At 38.9% G+C, this 27,594-nt stretch overlaps 2 protein-coding genes across 6 annotated transcripts; one reads left to right on the top strand and one right to left on the bottom strand.

Moving 5' to 3' along the window:
* Window positions 1–1,363: 1,363 nt before the first annotated feature.
* Window positions 1,364–14,882, bottom strand: srsf2a (serine and arginine rich splicing factor 2a). 2 transcript variants are annotated; one of them, XM_028475385.1, is made up of 4 exons: window positions 14,820–14,882; window positions 4,461–5,090; window positions 3,779–4,097; window positions 1,364–2,531 (listed from the first exon to the last, which is right to left on the bottom strand). In XM_028475385.1, the coding sequence occupies exons 2-3, from the start codon at window positions 4,814–4,816 to the stop codon at window positions 3,803–3,805; spliced, it is 651 nt and encodes a 216-aa protein (XP_028331186.1). In that variant the 5' UTR covers window positions 4,817–5,090; window positions 14,820–14,882; the 3' UTR covers window positions 1,364–2,531; window positions 3,779–3,802. The 2 variants fall into 2 exon arrangements, with proteins under 2 accessions (XP_028331186.1, XP_028331185.1); XM_028475384.1 differs by having other exon boundaries at window positions 1,364–1,537; window positions 14,820–14,880.
* Window positions 6,526–27,161, top strand: rnf157 (ring finger protein 157). 4 transcript variants are annotated; one of them, XM_028475377.1, is made up of 20 exons: window positions 6,530–7,228; window positions 9,710–9,828; window positions 13,734–13,822; window positions 14,460–14,609; window positions 14,816–14,933; window positions 15,827–15,893; window positions 15,975–16,018; window positions 16,179–16,226; window positions 16,354–16,425; window positions 16,502–16,661; window positions 17,733–17,845; window positions 17,919–18,151; window positions 18,910–19,012; window positions 19,142–19,250; window positions 20,281–20,495; window positions 20,572–20,622; window positions 20,691–20,739; window positions 22,525–22,635; window positions 24,498–24,532; window positions 26,250–26,384. In XM_028475377.1, exons 1-19 carry the CDS (start codon window positions 7,141–7,143, stop codon window positions 24,530–24,532), a joined length of 1,974 nt encoding a protein of 657 aa, XP_028331178.1. In that variant the 5' UTR covers window positions 6,530–7,140; the 3' UTR covers window positions 26,250–26,384. The 4 variants fall into 4 exon arrangements, with proteins under 4 accessions (XP_028331177.1, XP_028331179.1, XP_028331178.1 ...); XM_028475378.1 differs by lacking the exon at window positions 22,525–22,635 and having other exon boundaries at window positions 6,529–7,228; XM_028475375.1 differs by lacking the exon at window positions 24,498–24,532 and having other exon boundaries at window positions 6,542–7,228; window positions 26,250–27,161.
* Window positions 27,162–27,594: the final 433 nt, after the last annotated feature.

Below are 27,594 nucleotides of genomic sequence, written 5' to 3'. Positions count from 1 at the left end.
ACAAATTAAGAAAGAAAGTGCAGTGGAATTCACTTAAGGTTATTGCAAATTTTGTTTTGCGAGTCAGACTCAAGTACGGGGGCCAAATCCGGCCCTTTAGATCATCCAACTTGGCCCGCGACAAGCAAAAAAGTCAGACAAGCCATGAATCATTGAGTAAATTACCAACTATTTCAGTTATCTCCCAATTATCATACAAATTCAATGAAACTCTACAATCTTAGCAGGATTCATATTCCCCCACACTTATATCACATGGCAATCATTTTTAACCTCAAATTATTAAAATAACTCGTTATTTTAAATCCTGCAATTTTCCTCACTCTTCCACAAATTAAATAAAAATGTCACAATATCATATGAATTGAAAGTAAAGATCCTGCAGGGACTGGTGCCACTTATTGCTTTAATATTATCATTGCCGTACATATTTACTATATATATATATACTAGTGCACAATAAAAATGGAATTACTTATTTTTCTGCCTAAAATCTGTGGTTCAGTTAAGATAAACTGCTCTTTTGCTTAACGCCTGGGTATAAAGATTTATAATTTGTTTTATGTATTGTATTAATGGATTTTGTCTTTGATGAAATTTTAAATAAAGAAAAACAACTTCTACAACAAAGATGTTTATTAGCATTCACCTGCAGCAATTACAAGACATGTCAGAGACTTACAAGGAATGCAATGCACAAAAAAAAAAAAAAAATATTTGGCAGCTGCAACTGCCTTCCACCTCTTTATTAGGAGTCAAACGTGACCCAATTCAAAGCGAGCAAGGGTGATATATTAGGGAGGGAGAGTAGAAGGGGAGGGAAACTGTACAGCACAATGAGGGGGAGGGGGGGAGACAAATCACAACGAGAAGAGGATGGACGATCTGCCACACCTGTGAGCTTACAAACCAGCAAACAGCAGCGGAGGGTCGAGCCCCGGAACTGCTCCGGGCGCTCAGCACCGCAACACGCCACACCATGTCACCACCGCACTGCACTGCATCTTAACAGCTAACCAGCATTACTCAACTGCTACACAACTGCGCCTAGTGCACAAAAGATACACAAGAAAGAAAGTTAGAGACATAGGGAGGTAACTGATAACCAGAGGAATCAAAAGGGTTTGACAGAAAAGGAAAGGCAATGCAGTTGGATACGCAAACCCTGAATAAAAATGGGTTGATTTGTCTTGTTTTTTGCTTCAAATTATGCTTTAATTCAATTCAGTGGAGGGGAAGAAATCAGATGAGAATTGTAGCTTTTTTTTAATGCTACTACTTGTAGTTTAAGTAAATTTTTCAAGAATTACAGAACAGAAGATAGATAAAAAAATAAAATAAAACCACCTTACAAATCCATCTCTTCCATATGTATAACGATCCAGGATATATAAAACCTTTTTTTTTTTTTTTTTTTTACTTTTAGACCAAATTCCAATAACCTTTGAGTCTGGATTCAGTGGAAAGAGTGGCTCCACTTGCTCAATGGTGAACTGCTCCTGAAGTTCTGGGCAAAAATGGCTCAATCATCTCAGATCTGGAAAGAGAGAGAGAACAGGGAGTCAAAGAGAGAAACCAGAGAACATGAAGAACAGTCCTCTTATCTTTAATCACTAGGGCTAAGTCACAATAGTCCCTCCTATCCCCTTTCCTATACACTTTTCCTTAACAGAGACATCTTAATCGCATTATGTTTTATTCTACAGTATTTCATTCTTTTAGGAATGCTTTGTGCACCTGCAAAGTTATGCAGGCTTATATCTTGCACAAATGTAACAATTCCATAAAATCATGCTTATTTTGGATTAATGTTGATTTCTCAGTAGAAGGTGAGTTTGAGCAACTATCCTCCACAAGTTTCACTTTAGTTCCTCAAAGCCTTTTTTTAAATTAATTTATTTATATTAAAATTTTGTGATATTTGAGATTGTTTCAGCAGAAAGTGCTAAAAACGCACTTTTAGTAGTTTTTTAACCAGAGCCGATGTCACTAACCTTCACCACAGTCAGTTTATTACGTCACCAAGTGAAAGTGCATCTGATTGTTAAAAATAACATGATGGCCTTTTCCTAACACCTTTCCTTAATCCTGTGGGATAGGAAAAGTGGATAGAAAAGGATATAGGAGGGACTATTCGGATGCAGCCTAGCTTTTTAAAGCATGTAAGACATTTAAGTTCCCACCTTTATTTGGCCCCCACTCTCCCCATAGACTAGACGTTTACACTCGGGCACATTTTAATAAAACAAACCTCGAGTCCGTTCCGTGTGTGAGAGGCGGAGGGAGGGGGATCAGGCTCACAGAATCTGCCTGTCTGTGATTCCCCGTGAACGTACCTCAACACACCACCTCATACACCACCTGACAGCCCGAGCCACCGCCATGGCCACCTGCTCCATAGCAACCACTGCTCCTTAGCAACTGCCATCTCTCAGCAACAGGCAGGTCACATGGGGCGGGTCACACACTAACTGCTCTCAAACTGCACACCCCCATCTCCATCTCCACTCTTTGCAAACAGGACTCCGCAGCTTTGAGGAAAGAATTCCACATTTAAGTGAACGGTTTTTTGCAAAGCAGTTCCCCACCGCCCACACCCTCCCAAAACACCATTGTAAACAGAATGAACTAATCCAAAACCCATAAGGCCCATGTATGCTTTAGATCAGGGGTCACCAACATGGTGCCCGCGGGCACCAGGTAGCCCACATGGACCATAAGAGAGGCCCTCAGGCATCTTCTAACAGTAGCGCTAGTAACAAAAGAGCTTTATCTAAAATCAAATTTACTTGCCAGGCTTCAAACTTACAAAGATATATAAAGGGGACAGATGTAGTCAGAGCGTTAATAGAATACATTTTTTATATTAAATTAACTAAGACATTCAGAAAAATTTATTTAAGTGTTGCAGACAGGATTTTGTTAAAGACGCTACAGATTGTGATATGCGTTTTTCAAAGTGCAAAGTGTTTTTTTTTTTGTAAAATATAACAAAATTGTACAAATGTTTTATGTTTTATAATTAGTTAATGAACTAGTTAATGACTAGTAAAATAGCAACAATGATTTCCTATGAAATGAAATAAAAATCAAACAACTGCATTAATTAACATAGAAGTGTTGCATGTTAAAACATTTCCTACCTTTTTAAGTAACTGCTTTCCTTAATATCTTACCCTTTAATTAACCCAAACCCGTGAAAACGTAGTATTTATTAGGGGTGTCCCGATCTGATATCAGCCAGAAAACTAATATTGGTTTTGATCAAACTGCATCTAAAATCTCCAACATAAGCGCTCCAATAAGTTTGTTGTTTTTGTCGCCACCCTCAGTTGTTCCCACCATATACAGACAGTAAAAAATAACTGAAGGAACTTGAATTGTTGACTACTGTTTGAGTAACATCTCTTGAGCAAGCCTTTCTTTTTAACATTCCACACTACAAAAAAAGTAATAAAAGTATGTATGACTTGTGCTGATTTCGTATCGGCATCGTATTGGAAGTGAAAAAGTTTTATCGGGGCATCCCGAGTATCTAAGAAGTGATTATCAAACCCGTAGACCTTTGGATTATTTAATACCTTTGAAGTAGCTCAGTTTCAGAAAGGTTGGTGACCCCTGCTTTAGATAGTGAATATAAAGCATACACAGCATGGACTGCACACTTTAAATTTAACATCTGATAAATATTACTTTGCAGGATTGATGCACAGCCTGCAAAACACATTAAAGGCCTTATTAAAAATAAAAAGGATCCACTTTAATTCCGCCACAATACCGTTATGTTGCGTCCAGGTCTGGGTTAAGACTCAGTTCCGTTGTCCTCTGGAGATTTTGGCCTGCTCTTGGATTTGGACCTGGACCTGTTGGAAGCTGGGGTCGGACTCCTCGACTTGGACCTAGAGCGGGACCTTGATCTAGAGGGAGACTTGGACTTGCTTCGTCTTGGGGTTCTGGACTTGGTCTTAGACCTGGACCTGGAGTAAGAGCGGGACCTGGATCGACTGTAGTGGTGGCGGCTCCTGGACCTGGATCGGCTTCGGCTCCTGGAGCGACTGCGGCTTCTTCTGCCGCGACGGCGTGGGCTACCAGAACGGCTGCAGAAACAAAAACATGAATCAGTCAAAAAAAAAAAAAAAAAAAAAACAAAGATTCAAAACATGGCAATTCAAGCTATGACTAAATTGTATATATGCAGTATCAACAGAACATTAGGTTGATTGGGTTAAGCCAGTGACCCTTAACCTTTACCATGCTCACACTCACTTTTTTAAGTTCGTTTTTATATTGCTAACATTAAACACATGCAATCCAATTATTAATACTTCATTTTGTTCGAAAATGAGTGATCATTGCAACAAAAAACAAAACAAAAAAAATTATGAATGGTAGCAGTAGCTTTAACCGGAGCACCACGTGTTTCCATTGACATTGTGTTAAATGAGCAACCGAAACATTACCTCCTGCTTCTCCGCCCGTAGCCTCCGTAACGGCGCGGTGGAGCTCCTCTCCGGCTGTACATGGAGTCTGGAGGCCTTCCGTACCGGGCCATCTGAACCCGCAGCTCCCGCCCGTCGAGCAGAGCTCCGTCCATGGAGTCCATCGCGTCCTCGGCGTCGCGCTTGTCGTGGAAGCGCACGAAGGCGAAACCGCGGCTCTCCTTGGTGTACCGATCCCGGGGGATGTACACGTCTCCCACGCGGCCGTACTTCTCAAAGACTCGACGCAGGGTCTCCGGGGAGGTCCGGTAGGTCAGGTTGTCCACTTTCAGGGAGGTCATTCCCTCGACGTCAGGCGGCGGCCTACCGTAGCTCATTTTCCGTTTCGTCCGTTAACCAACCAGACCTTAGACGAAGAAAAATATCGCAAGAAGCAGTTAACTGCTACCTATATGAGAGCACAATCTGGGGGTATTTGTTCTACTTTATGAAACTATCTTCTTTTATCCGTTTTGGCTCCAGTTGTCTGCTGATCTGTGCTGCGTTTCACATGAAATGGCGGCAAACGAGCTTCCTTTCCTCTTTTCTTTGCGCTCGCGTTGGTCTTCTCTGATTGGCTGTTGTCCTTCAGTTTAATCATCACACTGCCCCCTGTCGAATGGGAAGAGTTACTACATCAACATTCAACCGGTTCTCGTTACAGACATTTATCATAAATCAAACAACTCCACTTGTGTTTTACCATCAAACATTCACGGCGACTTTTAGTTCCGAATTTTATGTATTATTTGATAGGGTTTCATATTCGATTTGTGTCTTAAATCGTACAGTTTCCAAACTTCTAGGGGATCCAGTCTGTGCTTTTGGTTGGCTGTGTTTGTTCACTCTGCAGTGCACCGTAGCGTTGCCAGATATAGCAGTTGATTTTAAACACTCATCGTAAATAATAATAATAATAATAATAATAATAATAATAATAAGCAGTTGATTTCCCACTTTGGTTGACAACTTAATAAATAAATCACCCTTCCTGTTCACTGTTTATGCGACTTTTCTGTACCAATTCATATGATACAATATGATTCATGATTTGCATGTTACAATAAAATATATCCTGATCCTAAACAATGCAATATATCGCAATATAATTTCACCTTTAAAAGTACAAAATGATTTGAAATACAATTTATTTCATTTTTTTTAAACAAGCAAACGCAGTAACTATCTGTACTTCAACTACCAATATGGAAAAAACTAGTGGTATGTTTTTGAAACTGTGAAATTACATTTTTCTACAAAGTTTTGCTTCTGCAACAGATTCTAATTCTGTTAAGTGTTTAAATTCTGATTATTATTATTATTATTTTAACCACATACATTTAGAAAAATGCCCAGTATGTTTTATGAGAATAAAGTGCAATCAACTTCCAAGCTAAAATGCATTGAGGTGTTAAATAGTTAAACAAAGTCAGACGTTGTTCACTGACACCTATTGCTATGCAAATGTTTGAGCAATTAAATGTTTTTTTCATTAAAAGAATCATGATTAAAAATATTCATTTGGACTCCTTTTTGGATCGATACGATAATCGCGCAGTGAAATATCGCAAAATCAATTTTTTCTCACACCCTTACTATAATACCTTAAATCTGGGCTGTGTAGACTGTTACAGTTTTTATATATACGAGTGCAGTGCCCATAGGAAGTATGTCTTGCTATTGAATAGTGGGAAGTTTAATATTTCGCACTGTAATATAGGCTAGCATAAATCTGCAGCTTGCTGAGAGAGAGGTGTGTGTGTGTCGCTAGTTGACTAAATGAACTGTGCAGAGCATAATATTTAGCACTGTAATAAAGACTACATAGTGTAAGCCTTCTAAATTGGTCTCAAATCTAGGAAATGTAAAGTGAAGACCCTGTTGGGACTGATGAATGTCACTCTTTCATATTTTGTATTTTATGTAGAGGTAGAAGCTTAAACTAGGGCACAATAATGTTGAAATTACTCGTTTACCTGCATAAAATCTTGAGATTAAGCTGCTCCGTATTTGGCCCCTGAACTAAAAAGAGTTTGTACATGCACCAGTGTTTGGGAACTACTGTTTTAAGGCAGCCAGAATATGCGTAAACCAGTCCAACCTGGCAACCCCACAGTGCAGCTCATCCCGTTTCGTCCAATCGGCGTAAAAAGGTCACGTAATAATAGAGAGAGAGAGAGAGAGAGAGAGAGAGAGAGAGAGAGAGAGAGAGAGAGAGAGAGAGAGAGGAAGGGGGGACGAGGGACTGCGCAAAAAACACGGCATCGGGCTTTAAGCCTAGATGACGTCATGGGGAGCCACGGAGGTGTCTGACAGGCTCGAGCACCGACAAACACCGGGACGCTCGCTCACTAATATCCACACCGGGACGAGGCTGCTCCGCTTTGTGCTGCAGGATTTACGGAGATTACGTATCGCTCGGTTCCATTCGGGTTCCCCCGCAGTTAGAGGGACCTAACGGTGCTGCTTTTCCGCTCAAAAAGCAGCGGTTCTGCTCACCGGAGAGCGGATAAAGCAGCACTAATCCCCGGGACGAGGGAAACAGCATGGACGGGGCAGCAGAGGCCCTAGTGAATAATAAAAGGGAATAAAGAACGCGCACAAAGCCAGTCTGACTGAACTGTAATGTCCGCTCAGCCGCGGGTTCTTCACACCAGTGGAAATGGGAGCTTTAACCAGCAGACAGAACGTAGGAGTGGAAGAAGTGGACATCCCGTCCAATTCCGTTTACCGTTATCCACCGAAATCCGGTAAGTGTGTGCGTCTCACTGCAGATGATTTATTTATTAAACCACTACAGGCCTGAGGGGGCACCTCAGTCCTTTACCAGGATCAGGATCCAAGGACTACCTGTGGAGACCACTTCTACATCCATGATCCCCACTTTGATTAAAGAATCCCCCTTTTTTTTAAATTAATTAATTTATTTATGTGATTCAATGGCTGGGATTCAACCCATGTATCATGTTCCTATTTTAGTGACTCTGACTGAGCATAAACTGGACTCACAACTGAAGCAGAGGCTAGAATAATGAATAAATGATGACAGAGTCCCAGAGGATAAAAATAACACTGATTTAATCTGAAGTCTGGATGCACATTTGTGTGGAAAATCACTACATACAAAATGAAACTTCTTATATGCCACAAAAAACACACAGATGCATATAATTATACAAAAAAAACATATTTAAAGTGAAGTATTGTGGCATGCTGTAAGAAGTAATGAACTGAAAATCTATAGCTCAAGGTTTTAATCATTTCTTAAATATCAACAATTCATCTTTCGTTATTAATAGATTGACCCTTTTCTAATCCCGATGGGAAATCCTTTTCTTATTTATAATACTATTTGTTGTAAATGCAAAGAAAAGCTCCAACTATTGATTTTTATCTACTTTTTTTTTTGAGATTCGACACTAAAACAACCTCATTTTTTTGGGGGGGTAATTGCAATAATATACAGTATGCACTGTCTTCAAACCTGTTCACACAGAATGTCTTTTAGATATCAATGTTATGTTCACAGATAAATCTCTTTCATTGCATTGTCAATAAATCATTCCCAAGCAGATGAGATAACATAATAAAAAAAATGGACTTTGATTTTACGTTATCGCAAAAAATGTACGGGAAAAAAAATTACAAATTGTGAATGTGGTTAAATTGGCAAAAAGATAAGCATGAAATATGGTGAAAAGAGGTTAAAAGTGACAATAATGGGTCAGCAAATGCGACATTAGGTGGGAAAAGTGGTGGAAAGGGTTTATAAAAGTGCTGAGAAGGCACCTGGAGACCCCCTCCCAGTGTCTCGTGACCCCAAATGGGGTCCTGACTCCAAGGTTGAGAACCCTAATCTCTAGCTTCCTTTAGCAAGTGTAGCAAATGGCTGGACGTCAAATCTCGTGCAAAGTGTCACGTGATCGCAGCAATTGAACTTAATTCTGCTGTGTATTAATATGAAATTAATGACCATAGTTACCTCCAATATCTGAATTAAGCATGTTTGGCACGATTAGGGAAAATAAACTAAAGTGTGTTTTTTGAAGTGGAAAATCAAGGGCTCTATAAAACATTAGTTAGGTATTACTGCTCACAGTCAGTCCTTCGGACTCTAGACTGACCTGTGCAGCGTCTTTTAATGGGATTTTATGTATTTCAATCATTTACAGTCTGTAAAGCTCTGAGGTGTAAATGTTGTTTGCTAATGTGTGACAGTCCTGTGAAACTGATCTGTCAGCCCTACTTCCTGTCAGTGAGATCTGATGACAAAGCTCCTCCCACCTTCTGTAATTAATGAGAAGATAAAGAAGCCAAAGATCAGGCTTTTTTTTAATCGATTTTCTTGGAATAGTTTTACTCGTAATGTCTAAAAAGTGCTAAAAACACAATACTGTCTGACCAGTGACGTCCTCACAGCTGACACCCGGCTCCATCGTGTGTTTAGAGACCTTAAACCATGATTACAGTATTCTGGCATCAGCCCACCCTGCATTTAAAAGGCAGAACCTTTATTTATTTTTGTCGTCATCGATCCACAGTCGAGGTAAACAGCAGGACTGTCGGCAGGTCCAATAATAGCCTCACATTAAGTCAATACCGTATCCCTTTTCCAAGCATTACCTCCTCACTTAAATATTAATGGAGGGAATATTAGTTTGACTGCTTTTAGTTTTGGAGATCAATTGGTTTGGCTCCTGTGAGTAAAACTCACAGATAAAGAGTATTTATATCTATTTTTCTGTATAAAAAAAGATGTTTATAAACAGCTTTTGCTTCATTTGCTCCCTTTGAGTGTTTCAAAATAACAAATTAATTTTATTGGTCAATCTTCATTTCATAATCAGAATGTTTTTTGTTTTTTTATTATTATCATTATGCGTACACTTTCAAAATAATCAAAAATCGTCTTTGTAAGTCTCAGCTTCCAGTATAGAAAAAAAAAGGCATAAAGAGAAAAAATGGCAAACATTGTCAGGAAAAAAGGCATAAGTAGTCAGAAAGTATTAACACAAATAAGAAAGTATAAACATAAATATGAAAATACAACACAATATTATTCAAATATAAACATTTTATCTATTAAAGTTAGCATACAATCAAGTTTAGGACAGCAAAGGCGTTTGAAAACTGCACAAAAGTCAATAATGGGTTAAATAATGGGTAGTTTTTGGATCTGCTGTCATTTTTGAATACATTAGTTTCACGTTTTGTGTTTTCTCTTTTTACAGGAAGTTACTTTGCCAGTCATTTCATTATGGGAGGAGAGAAGTTTGACTCGACACATCCTGAGGGTTACCTGTTCGGGGAAAACACAGACCTTAACTTCCTGGGGACTAGACCAGTAGCGGTAAGCAATAATAATAATAATAATGGGTACAGAGGAATAAAAGCAGATAAAGTATTTATATATGTATATATATATATTTATCTTATATTAAAAATACGCATACGTTCTCTAAAATCTTAGATTGAAATGTTATTTCACTATAAACTTTCTACGGGAGCTGAAAAACGAAGAGTACGGTAATCTTGGCACAATGAAAATTGCACATGCGAACGCTGATTGTCGGAAATCTCCAAAATGGCGACGCCCACAAGACATTTCTTCTTAATGATCTGTATGTGATTGGTTGTAAATCGCTTTAAGAAAGGTGGTGATAATACTGTAAATAGGCATCGCTTCACGACCAGGTCGTTTTATTTTGAAATAGTCAAAAACAATGAGTTACTAAACAGTGTTTTGAGAGGTTTGGTGGATGAACATGTTCAATGGTGGCGTGTCACATGGTGTTGCTTTGTTGTTTTTTTGCATTAATGGTGTTTCTGTGTGCATTACAGCAGCTGTGGCTCCAACAGCGACAATAAACAGCCTTTTCAGACTGTGACTAATTGAAATTTATTTCCGTTGCTCTCCGCGTGTCAGACTAATGAGTTATGAAATGACTAAAAGGCTCTGCAGGGTTTGTTTGTGCGTTATTACAAACCTGAAGGTCACACTGATGAGGGAACAGAAGACGACAGAGACCCACTTTCTCCATATTCTGGCCCCTCGTGTCGGCCCACCCTCAGGCTCAGATTATAGCCGAGCGCTTTTCCCTGCATGATATTGTGGGTGTTTTTAATCCTTCTATGGTCAGATGGCAGTGATGTTGTTTTTTTTTTGTTCCAGTTTGTGTGTTTGTAAAGCTTTCCCAGCATTATATAAGGATCAGTGTTTGGCGCTTTCTGAGCAGATGGTAGTGCAGAATCGTAAACCAGACTGCAGTAGTCACGTTTTTTTAGTCCCCTGCACTGCTCAAAATTCCTGGAAACTCCGACCAAAATGCTCACGCTGTCATAGATTTTTCACCAAGCTGTGGTCGGCTGTACCGTAAATAACCAGGAGATTACTGTAACACTCAGAAGAGGCGACCTTCAACATCCTCCTAAGGTCACAGTGAGCGTGGCTTTTCTGGGGGTTTTCTGAGGTCAATTGTATGAGTAAATATGGCTCTTTTTGTGGGGTAGTTTCTTTGTGAAGTTTGCATGCGTTCCGGTTCCATACTACAGATAAAATCCTTTAATTTTTGGTTAATTGGAGTCTCTAAATTGCAAATAAGACAAGAAAATCCTAATATTTCTTTATTCTTCATTTTAATTAAATTTATTTCTCTAGCACACTTTAAAGAAAAGCAATAATAAAGGTGCAAGGAGGGAACAAAGCCCTAAAGGCTTGTATAAGAGTTCCTCCCCTTTCAATAAACGCATACAACTAAAATTAAAGGCAAACAAATAAACACGTAAAATCAGGAGACAAAACACGATTAATCTTTGATATATGAGGAAAAATAATATGTAAGCAAATTACACAAAAATCAATATAAAAAGACAATGGGGAATATTGCTTGGCTTTCTGGGGTTTTTCTTTGATAAATTGTAAGCGTAAATATGGCTCTTTTTGTGGGGTAGTTTCTTTGTGAATTTGCATGTGCTCTGGTTTCCTACTACAGTTAAAATCCCTTATTTTCGGTTCATTGGAGTCTCTAAATTGCCCATAAAACAAAACAAAAAAAAACCCTCCCTTTAGTTTTATTTATTTGTTATTATTAAAAAAAATTACTCATTAAGAAACTTAACTACAACCTTGAGGTCAGCGCATAAAGTCATTGATTTAACTTCAATGAATAATATCCAATAATGATTTGCCATCCCTGACCTTATGCTTATGCAAAATATGTAAATATGAGTAACTAGTAATAATAACAATGCCAAATTATTTTTTAATAATAATTGAAGCGTTAGTTTTTTTCAACCTTGGGGTCATAACCCCATGTGCGATCATCTGAAATTTAAATGGGGTCGCATTAAATGTCTAGTAATTCTGAAAAAAAATAAAATCATTGTACTTTTTTTCAAATTAAAACACACTAAACAATCTTAAACAACTGTATTCTATACTTTCACTTTCTCAAAGTTCAAATAAAATGCGGTTTGAAGAAAACAAAGGGAACAAAGGAAGAACAAAAAAATAAAAAATAAAAATAAAATATATATATATATAGTATAAAAATATCTGAGCTGGTGCATTTTGTCACTTTGTGCACTCATTTTACTGTATTTGTTACACAGTGTAACAAAAAAACATTAATCCAGTGTGTTTTCTAGTCTAAAAGTGTGTGTACGGCCACGCACGCTGCATCTTCCATATATAAGACTTTCACTGTGGCTTATGTGTGAATATCCAGTGAATGGCTGCCTTCAGCTCCAGCCCCTCAGAGTGTTTGTTTGTGTGGTTTTCAGGCCTGATTCCTGCTGAGTAGCTCCGTGTGGTGCCATTCACCACCACAGAAACATGCTTTAACGCACGGGGCACACAGATGAAGGGTTGTAGTCGAGGTATCTGACCACATCCTGCGTGTTTCTCCTGATTTACGCTCAGTCATCATCTTCAAGCTGCGAATACCCAACATGGAGCAAAGGGAACTAACAGACTGTGTCGAGTTTAATGAGATTTACACTAATATTAGTCTTTATTGTCAAAGTCTGGGTACCAGAGGAAGTGTTAAAGCAGTCAAACCATATGAGCATGTACGCAGTAGCAGAGGAGACAAAGGACATTATTTCATACAATGAGTGTTCAGAAACCTCCATTATTACTGCAACAGCATTGTGCCAAGCTCAAAACCATAGACTTACACCAAGGTCTTCTACAGTATACGCAATAAAAATATTACCCTACATCTCCTCTACCAGGGGTCGACAACCTTCAACTTTCAACTTCTGATCATGTACATAATAAAACTTAATTCCATTGTGCTGATTACTTTTTTGCAAAAGGGTAGAACATTTCTGGTAAATATCTGCGGGAACTTAAGCCTGTGAATTTTAACAATATTTAGAAATATCAACTTTTAATGGGAATTATTTATTGGAATTAACTGAAAACTGAGAGTAATTTGAAATAACTGATGCTGAGGTTTTAGATGATGCTAAAATACGTTTCCCCAACTATATGTAACATCCATGTTAAGGGCCAATCTTTAATTTTGTAAATTCCCTGATTCTCTACTGTTAATAGTTGAAATGTTGTGTTTTTAATTGTATTATTTTGCATAGACTCTCATTTTTCTTTGGATATTCAAAATTCCTTCAATTTTTGGGTTATTCCAGTTTAATAATTCCCATTAAAAGTTTATATTTTTACAATATTACACAGAGTGTGTCTCAGAATGAGCCCAGAGTGACACTATTAACAACTTTATGTTGGTTTTTAGCGGTGTTATACTGGGATGCTATGATTGGTCAAATATTGGATAAAGTTCAGAGCCATGTAGAGAAAGGAACCAAAGAGTTGCACATGCTGTAGAGCTGTAGGTTGTGACCCCCGTCCTTTATCTATGCCGTTTGACTTTCTAAAAAAAAAAAAAAAAGGTCTTGTTGGTCTTTTGTCTGAGGTTGTGGTTTCAGGGCCAGAATAACTTACTTTAGGTGGTCTGTAACGCCCACGACTTGAGGAATCAGCCAAACCCCGTCTAAAGTCTCGTCTCTCGAAGGACTTAAAACTGCTTTGACAAAGTATTTCTCAGCCACTGTAAGATTTGTGCTGACGTACCAAAAAACGGTAAGGGGTAAATCGGGAGCAGACTCAGTCATCACGCAACACTCAAATTACTGCGGTGAGCAGAGGAATGTGTTCATGAAGGCCAAGTGCTCTTCCTTTGTTTAACGTTGTTTTATATCCATAATTTGTTGGGGTTTTTTTTTTTTCTCCAGTTCCCCTACGCAGCTCCACCACCTCAGGAACCAGTAAAGACGCTACGAAGCCTGATAAACATCCGGAAAGACACTTTGCGGCTCGTACGGTACGCACCCCCACGCCTCCAGACCTTCATTGTCTTCCTGTTGTCTAATTTTATATTAACATTATATGAAGGATTGGGAATTCTGTTTCACAAAATGGCAAAAGTGGTTAAAAAAGCTTAACTAGAGATGCAACAATTTAGAATTTTTTCCCCCACTGATACGATTTCAGACAAAAAACATTAATTGGACTGTTGTACTTTTGCACTCTTGTACTTTATCTTTCAATATATGCCTTTAACTTCTTCTTAAGTAGATATTTGTGTGTTTTTAATTAATTAAGATTTTATTGTTCTTCTATTATTGTGTTGTAACACAATAAATATCTATCTATCCATCCATCCATCGAGATAAAAAAAAAACAGATATTTTTCCTCCAATTTCCACATTATAAACCAATCAATCCTAAAAATGTGTTTGCAGCTCTTTAAAAAAGAAAAAAGAAAAAAAAAAAGTATAAAGTGAATATTTAATAATTTTCTAACAAACTACTGTTTTGAATCTGTTACATTTGTTGGGTCTTTATTATTATTATTATTATTATTATTATTATTATTATTATTTTTTACAAATGCTTCAACAGAAAAAGGATGATTGTACTTTCTGATCAAATTAAAACCCCTTCCCATTCTACCGCAGATGCAGTGAGGATTTAAAGATCCCAGGCGACGAGGCAGCGGGGAAAAACCGGGCGTGTTACAACATCGAGTTCACCTTTGACGCCGATGCTCAGGTGGCCATCACCATCTACTACCAGGCCATAGAGGAGTTCCACAATGGAGTGCCAGCGTAAGCTTATTTTACCATCTGTGATGCTGAAAGGATCACTGATGTTTGCGTGTTTTAATGAGGGAACAGGATCTAGGATGGAGGAATCGGTTAAGATTGATCAAGATAGGAACATTTTTTTATCATATTCTCTGTTAATTTACAGTCATAACCCTTTTAGTAATCAAAACCTAACAGATAATTTCATCCTCTTTCTCTCTGTGAAGTTACCTTCCCCAGGACAGCTCTCTGCAGTCTGAGACAGTCCACTTCAAACGGGGCGTTTCCCAGCAGTTCTGCCTTCCATCACACACCGTCAACCTGAGCGAGTGGGCAGACGAAGAGGTACGTGACGAACAAGTGGCTAAGTTTTTTGGTGTTACACAAGATAAAAAAACTCAACAGGAAATCACACATCAAACACATCCACTCCAAAATATCAAGAAATATTGCAGTATTAAACACAGCAAAACAGGTTATAGATGACAAATCACGCCACATTCTGGTTTTACCGTATTAAAGCTACTGTGCAGAAGTCTGAACACTTACAAAAGTACACTACAGTCATTCATTATTTTCCAAAAATGAGCAATACGCATCATTCACGAAGCTGGATATCAGGATCTTACAAACCCATTATTCTTACAGTCATATGTTAAAACTGGAAGACCTCATTAATGATCAAATAGTGCAAATAATGTTTAAGGCAAATAATCATTTGCTAGCAGCAAATATTTTAAACATTTATACAAAAAGAGGGACTTTATAATTTAAAAGGGCTATTTAATTTCAAAATACCAAGTTTTCGTATGACTGAGAAAACTTTTAGTATTTGTTTGCGGGGTATAGGATATGGAACAGTCTGGATGGGGAACATGAAGCAATATTAAAGAAGATACAGTATAAAGAAATGATTTTCAAAAGATATAGTGATGACACTACTTATTACATTTCTATTTGTTTATTATGGTGCTTTTTTTTTTTTTAAAATCATTTTAAAGACTTTCTAAGGTGAAATGAGGAGTTCATATTGTTAATTATTATAATGAGAAGCTAGTTAATTAACAAAAGAGGGATTTATGGATAGGGGGTGGGATTAAAGAAGTATGTACTTCTTTTCAGAAATGTAAACTGAACTTTTTACATGTTTGTTATAAATAAAAAATCAAATCAATCCTGCATTTGTGCATTATTCCAAGTATTACAGCTAAAGTAGCTAACGTGCCTCTCGCATTTAGCTGCTGTTCGATATGGACAAGGAGATCTTCCCCATGGTGGTACAGGCGATGGTGGACGAAGGCGAAGGTTTGCAGTCACTTCTTTTACACCCGATGTTTGCTGTAAAAACGTAGAAGCTCATTTTCATCCACTGTTTCACATCTGCAGATCATCTTGGCCACTCCCACATTCTACTGGCTACGTTTGAAAAGGTAAGAGTCTCACACAAAGATTCCCACTATTCTTACTTTAAACCAAATCCCTGAACCAATATTCATCTAATGCTGCGTTGGACTGTGCCAGGTTATTTTTCTGGGTTAACCTGATATTACAGCAGGGGATTAATCAACATGCTCTCGCTTTATTTGTCAGCACATGGATGGCAGCTACTGTGTGAAGCCCCTGAAGCAGAAACAAGTGGTGAGGACAGTTGTTTATCCTCCATTGAGGCTCACTTTCATTATTACTGACAGACGAAGACACCAAAGCTTTGTTTCCCTGTGATCATTGTGTCTCCAAACCTTCAACACTTTGTTGGTTTTCCCAGGTGGATGGCGTGAGTTACCTGCTGCAGGAGATCTACGGGATAGAGAACAAGTACAACAGTCAGGAGTCGAAGGTGAACATTAGTGTTAGGACGCAGTCTTTAGTGATAAATCCACATGAAATCTTACTTGAGTGGATTGTGTCTGCAGGTCGCCGACGATGAGATCAGTGACAACAGTGCGGAGTGTGTCGTGTGTTTGTCGGACGTCCGAGACACGCTCATCCTTCCCTGCAGACATCTGTGTCTGTGCAACGCCTGCGCAGACACGCTGCGTTACCAGGCCAACTGCTGCCCCATCTGCAGACTGCGTGAGTGCCTTCACATTTAACACCCATCTCCTCATACAGTGCACATCATGAAACTCTTGTGTGTTTTTGGCTTCATTGTAGCTCAGCGTTTTTCAAACTTTTCCAACCTCTGAGCTCACAAACAAACCTACGACGGAGTTGTAAATCCCTGCCTGTGATAAATTATTACTGTGTTTCCTTTCTGTCTTTTTTTTACTGCAACATAATGGAAGTCTTATTTTAAAATTGGAGGGTTTCAGTATCACATAAAGCCAACCAACGTTTCTGGCTATAGGCGGACCATACAGTTGCATGGTGAAACGTACTTGTTCTAATACTTAATAAGCTTAAAAATGAATGTAGTATGTAAGAATATAATTTATAAGCTGTGACTTGTTTCTTAAAGCGCAATGAAGTCAAACTTCTAGGACTCCAAAGTCGCACAGTGTGTGACAGCTGAAAGGCAATATGGGAAGTCATGAAAAAAGCTGTGTCCAAGCTTTAAACACATCAAAGCGATCAGCGGACGTTTCTGAGGAAGACTGCCTTTTTTTCAGGAAATTTACTTTGATCTGTCAACTGCCAGTCTTCTTCAGAGGCGTCTGCTGATCACTTTGATGTGTCCTTGACTTCCGCGTAATAATTCCATCAAGTACTTTTTGTATAATATGTTAAGGTTTCTTTTTTTTTTTTAGACACCTTTTTTTCAGGAAATTTACTTTGAGGACACATCAAAGTGATTATCAGATGCCTCTGAGGAAGACTGGCAGTTGACAGTCGAAACGTCAGAAGATGAAAAAAAAATGAATCCTTAAAATATTGACAGGCAGCTCATTATTTGCAGAGTTGCAGAAAAAACCTAAAGTTTCTACACACAAGTTGGTTTCATATTTAAAAAATCATGTTCTGGAAATACAATACAAAATGTCACCCCCCGGACTTCTATTCTAGGAGGCCTCAGACTAGCTTTGAGAAACATCTTAAACATGGTCTTTAAGTTATAAGCAACTAATAATCAATTTTGGAATGATTCAGCAGTTCTTTTAGAGACACTTTTAGTTGGAATCAACAAAATCTTTTCCTTTGGTTCAGCATTCCGAGCCCTGCTGCAGATCCGAGCTATGAGGAAGAAGCTCAGCCCCATGTCCCCGTCCAGCTTTAACCCCGTCATCACTTCCCAGACCTCGGACTCAGAGGAACACTCGGTGAGACACAGAATGAAGAAAACCCCATGCTGTCACATGGATGCGTAAACTGAGTGTCCTCTTCTGGCTGTAGGCGTCGGAGCACATCCCTCCAGGCTACGAGGCCGTGTCGCTCCTCGAGGCCCTGAACGGGCCCCTCAACACCTCCTCCTTGGCCCCCGCTCCCCTGCACTCCGGCCCCAGCCACGTCTCTGGAGCTTTGCCTCCGTACAGCAGCGAAGCGCACCCTGCACCCGCTCGCTCGCCGTCCCCTTTGGACCACTCCAACTCCAGCCAGGGACTGAAACTGAAGAAGAGCGGATCAAAGTGAGTCTATTTCAACGAGAATCGGAGAAAGTCTGTAGCTGTTGTGTTTTATACTGACATTAATCAAGATATAGAAATATGTTTAGGTTGTAATCTTGGAATAAATCAATGGTTGTCTTTAAAGCAGTGATCATTTTGTGATTTCGCTCAATTTTATCAAAATTTAGTTATCAGGACTATTTCAGTTATAGTCTAGTTTTAGTCAAATAGTAATATATATATATATATATATATATATATTATATATATATATATATAATAAAGCATAAGAGGAATACACAGATTTATTCAGAATCAAATTAGTTTTATTTACCAAGTAGAGTTTAAAACAATACAAGGAGTTTGACTTTGTGGATGGTTTGAAAAACCAAAAAAAACTAACCAGAAAGAGTACAATAATAATAATAATAATAACAATAATAACATAATGTGGACAATGTGTAAGAAGTCCGCTTACTTCCAAGCAACATAAGTAGTTTTGATTGGGCACCGTCTGATTGGATTTTCACCCATGTGAACATTGTAGTTTATTTTCTATTGGTGAACAAAAATATCAATACATTTTGACGTAAGGTTTTATTCATGTCTTTTTTATGGTTATTGTCACTTCATAAAATGTAGGAGCAATAAAAGATCAAGCATCCCAAACTTTCCCAGTGTAGCTGCATTTATTGTTTGACTGTAAATACAAACGTACATTTATATTTTATAATTATGTTGTCTTACGTGTTAACCTTTTCTTCTTTTTCATTTGTCAGGACACACTCCCAGAATTCCTCTGTGCTTCCTGAGGAGGCTGATGAGAAGTCAGGCAGTGAATCAGACGCCTGTCGCCACAAACTAGCTGTAGACCAGCAAGGGGTGTGTGTGTATGTGTGTGTGTGTGTGTATGTGGTGCCAGTATCGGATGTCTCCATTCACATACACACTCTGGTTTGTGTAACTGAATGTGTGCTCCACTCTGAGCTCCTCTGTCCTGTTCCCGTACAGAGCGGTGTGACTCCTGACAGTGAGAACCTGACTCTGTCCTCGTCTGGAGCCATCGACCAGTCGTCCTGCACTGGGACTCCGCTCTCCTCCACTATCACCTCCCCCGAAGGTACACACACACACACACACGTACACACACACACTAAATAGCCTTAGTCATCTTAAAGAGCTCAACACTGCTTTTCACTTTCACTGTTGTGATAAAGAGACATTACCCTTGGAAATGAGCAAAATCTAAATACCGCCATAAAAACTGGTAATGGGAACACCTGAATTTCAAAAAAACACTCAAATATCACTAAAAAGTTTTTACGCTTTGAGAAGAAGGTTTTTCCAGACGTTTTGATATTGAAATGTATCGCAAAAGTGCAATGGAAACACTTTTTCTGCAATTTCCTGGTCACATGACCACTTCTCTTTGAGAAAACATGGCGCGGTACACAGAAGAGGAGGCCGAGACATTTCTTAGCATTACATTTAAAAACGATTACCGCAACATTAGACGTGAAACAACAAAGGAATGCAGAGTGTTATAAGGAGGTTTTGAGCGTTTATAATTCTTCAGCGAAGTCTTGCGGGATAAAATTTCACGGGAGTTACGGGCCTCTAAAGCAACCTTCAATGGAAACGCGTTCAAAACGTAATTATACTTTTTAAAAACTTTAGGAATATCGCTTTTTTTTTGCTGCATTTTACATGAGGCTCCTCTCTCCTTGTTTCAGTTTGAAATGTCAGCCGGAAACCTCTTTCAGGATCAATGAATCAGAAGACTGCACCACCTTAGTGCCACTGCAGCAGATTTTTAATGAGAAAAGCTTTCACTAATATCACAGTGGATTTCTGTTCCACTTATTAAACAATTTGAACTCATTACACAAACCTTTGCACAATTTGTTCCAGAGTTTTAAACATATACACAATAAATGAACGTTGGCTGATTGGTGTATTTGGTCATGTCTGCACTGCGATGATAAATACGCTCATTGGGATTGAGTCGTCGGATGTTTCTCCGTCGGATCAGAATCACGAAACCTATTGAAACCAAATGACTTCTGCAGCAAAACATGAATCCATATCAACAAAAAGGAATATGGGAGCCGTGAGCCGAGCCGTGATGTGTGTTTCCGTGTGTGTGTCAGACCCAGTGAGCAGCAGCCTGGCCCAGTCAGTGATGTCCATGGCCTCGTCCCACTCCCAGCACTCCCACATCAGCACTGACACCATGTCCTCCATGTCAGGGTCCTACCTGGCCGGGGCTGAAGGCGAGCCCGGGGGCGAGGAGGGGGGAGATGTGGAAGGCGGGGGGAACCAGGGTGCCCCGTCGGAGAGCCGAGGGTCGTCGCCGCAGGACGGGGTGAGAACGGACACAGAGAAAGTCACCCACGCTAACTCATCCCATCATATGACGGTGTTTTCTTTATTATTTAAAGGAGCCAAAGCAGGTGAACTACACTGTAGTTGTGGAGGAGCAGGACTCTGAGGTGAGTCGAAGGATGATCTGAGCTTATTCCGTGTTTACCTACATCTATAAAGTCTGTCTCTTCCTCAGGGAAATGATGTCACTGAAGATGACTGCTCCTCCCCATCCAATGGAAAAGGTAACTATGATCCAGAGCTTTCTCCTTCCACCTAATCTCCAAACTTCCTTATCATTTGAGGTGTCAAACTCATTTTTTTGAAAACCTTACAAAAAAGTTTGATCTCAAATCGAAAGAAATACAATTTTTAACATTATTGTGTCCTGGTTTAAAGTACACCCCCAGGTTTTTGCTGACCTGCCACAGAGGGAAATTCCAAAAAAAGCCTTGATTATAGGCGTTGCTCCTAAAGTAAAGACACGCCCAGTCACGGCAGCCCCGCCCCCGCAGTGCTGCAGTTCTGCGCGGAGCTGTCAATCAATGCTCACAGACGGCTGTGAGAGGAGGAAACCTAGTCCCTCCTCCCATCTTTTATAGGAGGGGGTGGGGCCAACAGGGACGGTTAGTGACATCATTGATCTAATGTCAGCAGAAAGCAAAATTTGCTTGCAAAAGCTGGCGTTCAACTCATAGAGGGCAGTCACTGACATTTTACAAAAAAAACTCTAAACTCCATTACTTATTACCTAATCATATATGTACTTAGCAGAAAAAGTGGTTTTAGGGTGTGCTTACACTTTAATCACTAACAATTAAAATGAACCACTTGGCGATTGACATAACGACAGTTTCACCTTGGTTTTTGAAATTTGTTGTTAAGTAGCAGTGAATTCATCAGTGGAGCTCCTGCCTCCAGAGTCGCCCTCTAGGTGGAGCCATTCATTCAAAATGCATGTAAGCTGGGCCGCAACCACGGCAACATCCAGCAATCTAAGGAGAATACATGGTTTCTTGTGCAGTACGTTACTGGAAACACAATCACAGAGATGGTGAAGCTCAAGGATTTGCTGACCAGGTGTTTAAAGTGATATAATAATCAGATGCAGCAAATCACAAAATTTTACTGAAACTAAACATGAATTAATGTAATCCAGATTTAACATAAACCACAAATATAGTAATTTTCTGACCTAAATTGTTACATTTTAGATTAAATGTTAAGATTTTCTTGTATTCACCTTTTTTTTTTTTTTGAAGGAAATGTACTTTGATCTTCTGACTGATATCAGAAGATCAAAGTACATTTCCTAAAAAATGTTGTCTGAATAAAAGAAAACCCTAACATGTTATTCAAAAAGTAGACAAAACAAACTTGCTGGGCTCATTTTAGACTATAATCTGCATTTTGTTGTTATTTGTAGATTTATTTTGGGTTTTATTCACAATTTTGAAAAATATTACTCAATGGGATCACGCACACTTGTTTACACTAATTTTCAAGTGAAATCACACAGCGGCATCAGCAGAAACAACGAGTCGACCACTTTAAAATCAAATAAGCATTTTTCCAAAGTCGGTCACATGGGCAACAACTCGACCCTAAAATCACGCACTACTGACATTTTGCAATAAAAGTTTAGGTTCACATTAAAAAAGAACTTTTTATCCGGGTTTTACTCCTTTTATTAGGGATTCAGACAGAAAATGAGTACTTTTAGCCTCAACTATCCGTGCCTTTCATAAAAACCTGCTTTCACATTTCTAAAGTTGTTTCACTTTGTGCATCACATTTTTCTGTTGACTAATGGATTCAAAATGTGAAATCTGATCTTTTCTATCTCTAACTCTCTCATTGATGGATTTCTAACCCTGTCACATTGAATGAAAGTGGCTTTTATCACATGCACATCCTTTTACGTTTGCCGACCCAGCATGGCCGACCATCACCCTCTCATCTGCCCCGCCCACCCCACACCTTCACGCTGTGCCTGGCTGCTCTTGTTTGACCTTTGCCCTCGCTTGCAGGTGGGCGGCGCAGGTGTCCAGAGTTGGCCAATAATAATCAGGGCATCGCCCTCTGTGACACGCCCTCTTTGGGGTTGGATAATGAGCAGGCTCCCGACAGCCGATTCGCCGGTGAGTGGCAATCTCTTGAACATGGAGGACTGGGCGGATAGTGGGGTGTGGGGGGTGTGGGGGGGGGATGAGTGCATGAGTTAATGCTAACAGGAAGGACACAGAAACAAGTTAGCAGCTGGAAGTCACTTAGAAAGCGTTTTGACCCAGCATGAGACTCCAAAGCTTCCTTCTCTCTTCATTCTTGCTCTCCGATGTTTATCGTCCTCCACTGCATACTTCTACTCCTGTTAGCTGTGCACTCCATGTGTGTTTGTGCCTATGTTCTCGTTGCGTCTGGTTGAGGGTTCCTGCATGACGTCATTTCTGTTCTTTCATGCTTGTGTGTGAATGTCTCGCTCTCCTTCACGTCCATGTGTCCGTGGCCGCTTCGCTGCACAGCTGCACCTCATTTTCACGCCCTCCAACCTCCATCCTCCGACCTGTCTCCCCCCTTCCCCTCATCTTCCTCTTATGCTTTGGCACCCAATGTGAAAAGTTGAATGGTCTTGACTTTCGTTGTTTAATCACAGCATTAAGTTACATTAAAGAAACCTTTTTGAGTCTTTATTTTAAGCTTAGAGCCACTCTTTCATGTAAAAAGCCCTCAAACACAGTTTTAATGTTGAACCCACAGAAAATCATAAATAGTGATAAATAAAGACTCCTCCTTCAGTTTTTTATGTAGTGCTTTAAGGTTTTTAATTTACATTTTTTTATTTTATAATTTAAAAATTGTTCCCTTCTCTGCTTTGGTTTTTTATATATATCTGTGACTCTTTCTTATTTACTTTGTGCATTAGTTTCTAAATCTTTTTTATCATTTTTAACTTTTGTCAGTCACATTAGCAAATTTATGTGAAGCACTTTGATCTACAATTGAATTTGTAAGAAAGGGGCTTTATGAATAAAGTTTGATTGATTGATTGATTGATTGATAAATTAACATGATTGCATGTCAAATCTTTTTTTTTTTTTTTAAATGGCCCAATTAGTTCAATTCAAAAGTTTTCAGATGATGTTAATATTTTCAAAATTCTATTTTATATCTTTTTATTATCTGTTTATGAAAATTCAATACAGGAAACACAATTAATTGCATTTTTACATTGAATTTTTATATTCAAATGTATACATCAGATTGAATATATGAAAAAATGCTAATTTATTTTGATATGTAAACAAAAAGACAGCCATTCGTGTAAGCTGTAACGACTTGCACGTTCAGCCCATTTGAAAAGAGAAAAAGCTGAATATTGACACAAAAATCACATTATTGGCCGTAGTCATAACTGGAGTCTTTCTTTTATCAGATATGTTCACACATCAACTTTATGTGATTAAAACTAAGCATTATCAATGAAGGTTATAGACAGTTTTAACCCTCCTATTATCCTCAAATATTACTAACAAATTTTACCCTTGGGGTCAATTTGCCTCCAGAGAATGATTGAATGAATGAAATGAGCCCTTAATAACAAAACCATGACCTGTTCTCTAGTGCCACCATCAGGCCAAACTTTTGAATTAGAAGTTTTCATCCAAATCTTCTCAAATTTACTCTCATGAGAATATTTTTGAAATACGAAGCAAAAAAATTGATGGTTAAATAAAGCAACAGCTACTATTACAAAGCTTCTTCCTCTTAAACACAACGTTCCCTCCATGACTTTAAAACCACTTGACGTCTGAGTTGGTGTTTTGTGTGACGTGTTTTCTACTCGTGTGTCGTAAACGTGATTTATCTGTCTCACTTTTTTCCCTCTTCCTGTTGCTCCCGGTGTCCTCTGCTGTCTTTCCCCCCCGATCGTTTACCTTCCTTTCTTTCCTCTCACCCTCTTTCCACTTCTGTTCCCTTCTTTGGCTTTCTTTCGGATGGACAGATGAGGAATCGTGCCCAGTGCACATTGAGGACTAGGTATGGCATCGTGGTCGAATGATAGATTTGACACAGGGGGGTCAGACATTGTTGTCGCTTTTAGACCTCTTTTTACATTCTAACAAACCAACGTCATGACGTTTCTGTATTTTATTTGGGTTCATGCAACATTCATGTGACATTAAAACGATATCCAACCAGTGTTGTTTGATTTTTGTTATATTTCTTGAATTTTCAGACACCTCTAGGTTAAAAATCTGACTGAAAACAATCCAAAGACTTGTTTCTGGTGTTAACGGAGATGTTTAGAGGCTCTGATATGAATGTACTGTATGTCTAGTAAAGCAACGAAGCATCTGTGAATATAGATCATAAGTGTTTTTACTGCCACTTATTAGACTATTGGATGGTCAACTTAAAAAAACAACTACGTAAAAAATTTAATAGGTAAGTACAGCTTGTTTGGAAATACGAGAATTAAAAATAAGATGAGACAGAAGGTTGCTGATTTCTAGTTATACACAGATTTACTAAAATCCAAAATAAAGAGTGCTAAATTAGTTTACCTATTGCACAATATTTACTAAAATTGCCAACGCCAATTTCTGAAAGATGAAAAAATGGGATAAAAGATAGCAGAATGTAAAAAAATTTAAATAAATACCAACATTTGGTATTTATTTGGTTGGTAACGGTTAATCGGGCTTGTAATCGGAAGGTCACTGGTTCGAATCCAACCTGGGCTGCTCGTATTGTATGTCGTATGGATAAAAGCCTCTGATCAACGCAACTGTAATTGTAGATATTCGTGGAGGATACGAATTAACACATTGTTGAATCAACAGCAAACAAATGTGAATATAAGCAGTAGAAACACAATCTGAGAGACTGTCACTGGGGAAAAGAAGAACAGCAGATGAAGTCAAGAAAAGAAAGACAAATAGAAGAAAAAATAACTCATATGTTTTAAATATTTATGAAATTGTCTCCCCATGCAACAATAACTGCAGCCATCTGTAAGTAAAGCTGTGATGGTTAAAGCCTGCTTGGTAAACGCGCTAAACACACTGAGTGAGCTAAATTGATCTATATTAATCTCCTCCTCCCAGTATTTAGCATGCCATAGCTGAGACGCTCACATTACATATTCATCTACCAATGTAGGGCTGGGCGATATGGACCAAAAATCATATCTCAAAATGGCGACATACAATATATATCTTGATAATTTGCATTCTAATAAAGGCAATTCAGGGTTAAATTTGCTGATAAAAAATGCCACACAGGCACATTTATTAACAAACAGTTGCACAAAATGTGCCACTTTCGGCTTTTTCACCTATAAAGGACAGCATGTGTGAGTGAGTTCTTTAGTGTGGCTTGTTTAGGGAAAGGTCTGGGTTAGGACGCACTCAGTAATCCATCTAACTGAGCTTTTTAATGCTGTTCTTAGAAGCAGTGAAAGCAGAGACTCCTAAAACAAGTGTTTTAAAACAAAATAAGCTGTAATATACTGTATATACAGTATATTGATATAGGAGACATTGTAAATTTCTATATCGCCAAAATAGAAAGCGCGATATATCTTTAAACTCTATATATTGTCCAGCCCGATACAGATGTAGCTTACCTCCACCTGTATGACTTTAGTTTAAATGAAGAATTGGCACTTTTTACTGTGACATCACCTTTCCAGCAAGTTTAAATCATGTTTTCTACTCCCTTCACATCTCGTTCTCTCCTCTCTCTTGCTCAGATCTGATGTACCTCGGAGGCTACAGGCCCATTTTGGAGCCGCGACCCCACCACACCTCCACCAGCAACATCAACCTTATGGAGGATCAGGGGGCCGACAACAGGGAGGGCCAGAGTCCCAAACATCCCCGCCATGGACCACTCATCGTTTAGCACGCCGCACACATAAGAAGAATTCAGATCAAAACCGTTTCTCCACCGCTGTCTGAAACGATGGGCGGGGAAACGATCTTCTGACACTTCCTGGATTCATTGATTGTTGTTGTTGGTGGTGGTGGTGGACTCGAGGAGGGACGATTCATCCTAACAGTGTTATTTGTGCACATTTTCCCCCCTCACGTCTTTTCTTTTTTTAAATTTTTGGAAGAAATTTCTCGTCGCTTCATTATTTATTTACCTTTGTGGGAAGACTGGGTCGTCCCTTCATTTAAATACTCTTCTCTCAGCCTGATTGGCTGCTGTGATCACCCATCGGATGTTTTGTGTTGAACTTCCTCTCCTTTCCGAGAGCGGTCGGATACATTGGATACTCGGTCGCCACAGAATGTAGGACAATGTGGGAGGTGAATGTATGCAAAAGCAGATAACGCTGATTCATCGTTGCCATCCTCTCTTTCTGCAGCTCCATCCTTACAGCATGGCAGTGTTTATAATCCCTACAACTGGAAATAAGCAATGAAGCAGTGGAAATGCTTTAGTTTAAACAGTGTTTGCACTGGCCCGTCGCCTTCATATCCACACTTCTCAGTGTCTTTGCTGCCATTTGTAAAATTAATTGATTGCGAGGAAAGCGTTAAACCAGGGGTGTCAAACTCGTTTTAGTTCAGGGGCCAAATACGGACCAGTTTTATCTCAAGTGGGCCGCAGATTTTAGGTGGAGGGGGAAAAAAAGAACAATTTTAACATCATTGTGCCCCAGTTTTCAATATAAGTTAAAAAATGATTGATTTTGTAACCAGTTTTTGTGTAATTTAAAGGAATTTTGTGAGAAATTGTAAGATTTGTGGAAAAATTTCAAGTTCTTTCCACAATTTGCGATTAAAAATGACTGCATTCATGTGATATTTGGTCATTTACACAATTCTTCATGTTTTCTATGTCATTTTTACTTTCTTCTACGGGCCGAATATGGGTGCTCCTAAGGGCCTGATTTGGCCCCCGGGCCTTGAGTTTGACACATATGCGTTAAACAGTGAAACCGCAAGGATGTCCTCACTCATGTTCAACCAATGAGCCTCTTTGTTTGTGACTCTTTTTAGTTGTTTTTGTGTCACATCTGACCTGTTGTCGTTCATGTTTGTGTATTTTATTAGAATGTGGATTTAAAAAAAAAAAAAGGTGAAACA

Source organism: Gouania willdenowi, chromosome 19 (genome assembly GCF_900634775.1).
Source record: "Gouania willdenowi chromosome 19, fGouWil2.1, whole genome shotgun sequence".
In the NCBI taxonomy this organism is placed as follows: Eukaryota; Metazoa; Chordata; class Actinopteri; order Blenniiformes; family Gobiesocidae; genus Gouania; species Gouania willdenowi.
This window is presented reverse-complemented; position numbering and strand designations above follow the sequence as displayed.

Bases quoted from the DNA above. Each gene is read 5' to 3' on its own strand.
- rnf157 (XM_028475375.1), top strand. From the start codon at position 7,141: ATGGGAGCTTTAACCAGCAGACAGAACGTAGGAGTGGAAGAAGTGGAC. The intron at 13,823-14,459 runs GTACGCACCCCC...ATTCTACCGCAG, and splicing joins GACACTTTGCGGCTCGTACG to ATGCAGTGAGGATTTAAAGA. The intron at 14,934-15,826 runs GTACGTGACGAA...TCTCGCATTTAG, and splicing joins GCGAGTGGGCAGACGAAGAG to CTGCTGTTCGATATGGACAA.
- srsf2a (XM_028475385.1), bottom strand. From the start codon at position 4,816: ATGAGCTACGGTAGGCCGCCGCCTGACGTCGAGGGAATGACCTCCCTG. The intron at 4,098-4,460 runs GTAATGTTTCGG...TTGTTTCTGCAG, and splicing joins TACGGGCGGAGAAGCAGGAG to CCGTTCTGGTAGCCCACGCC.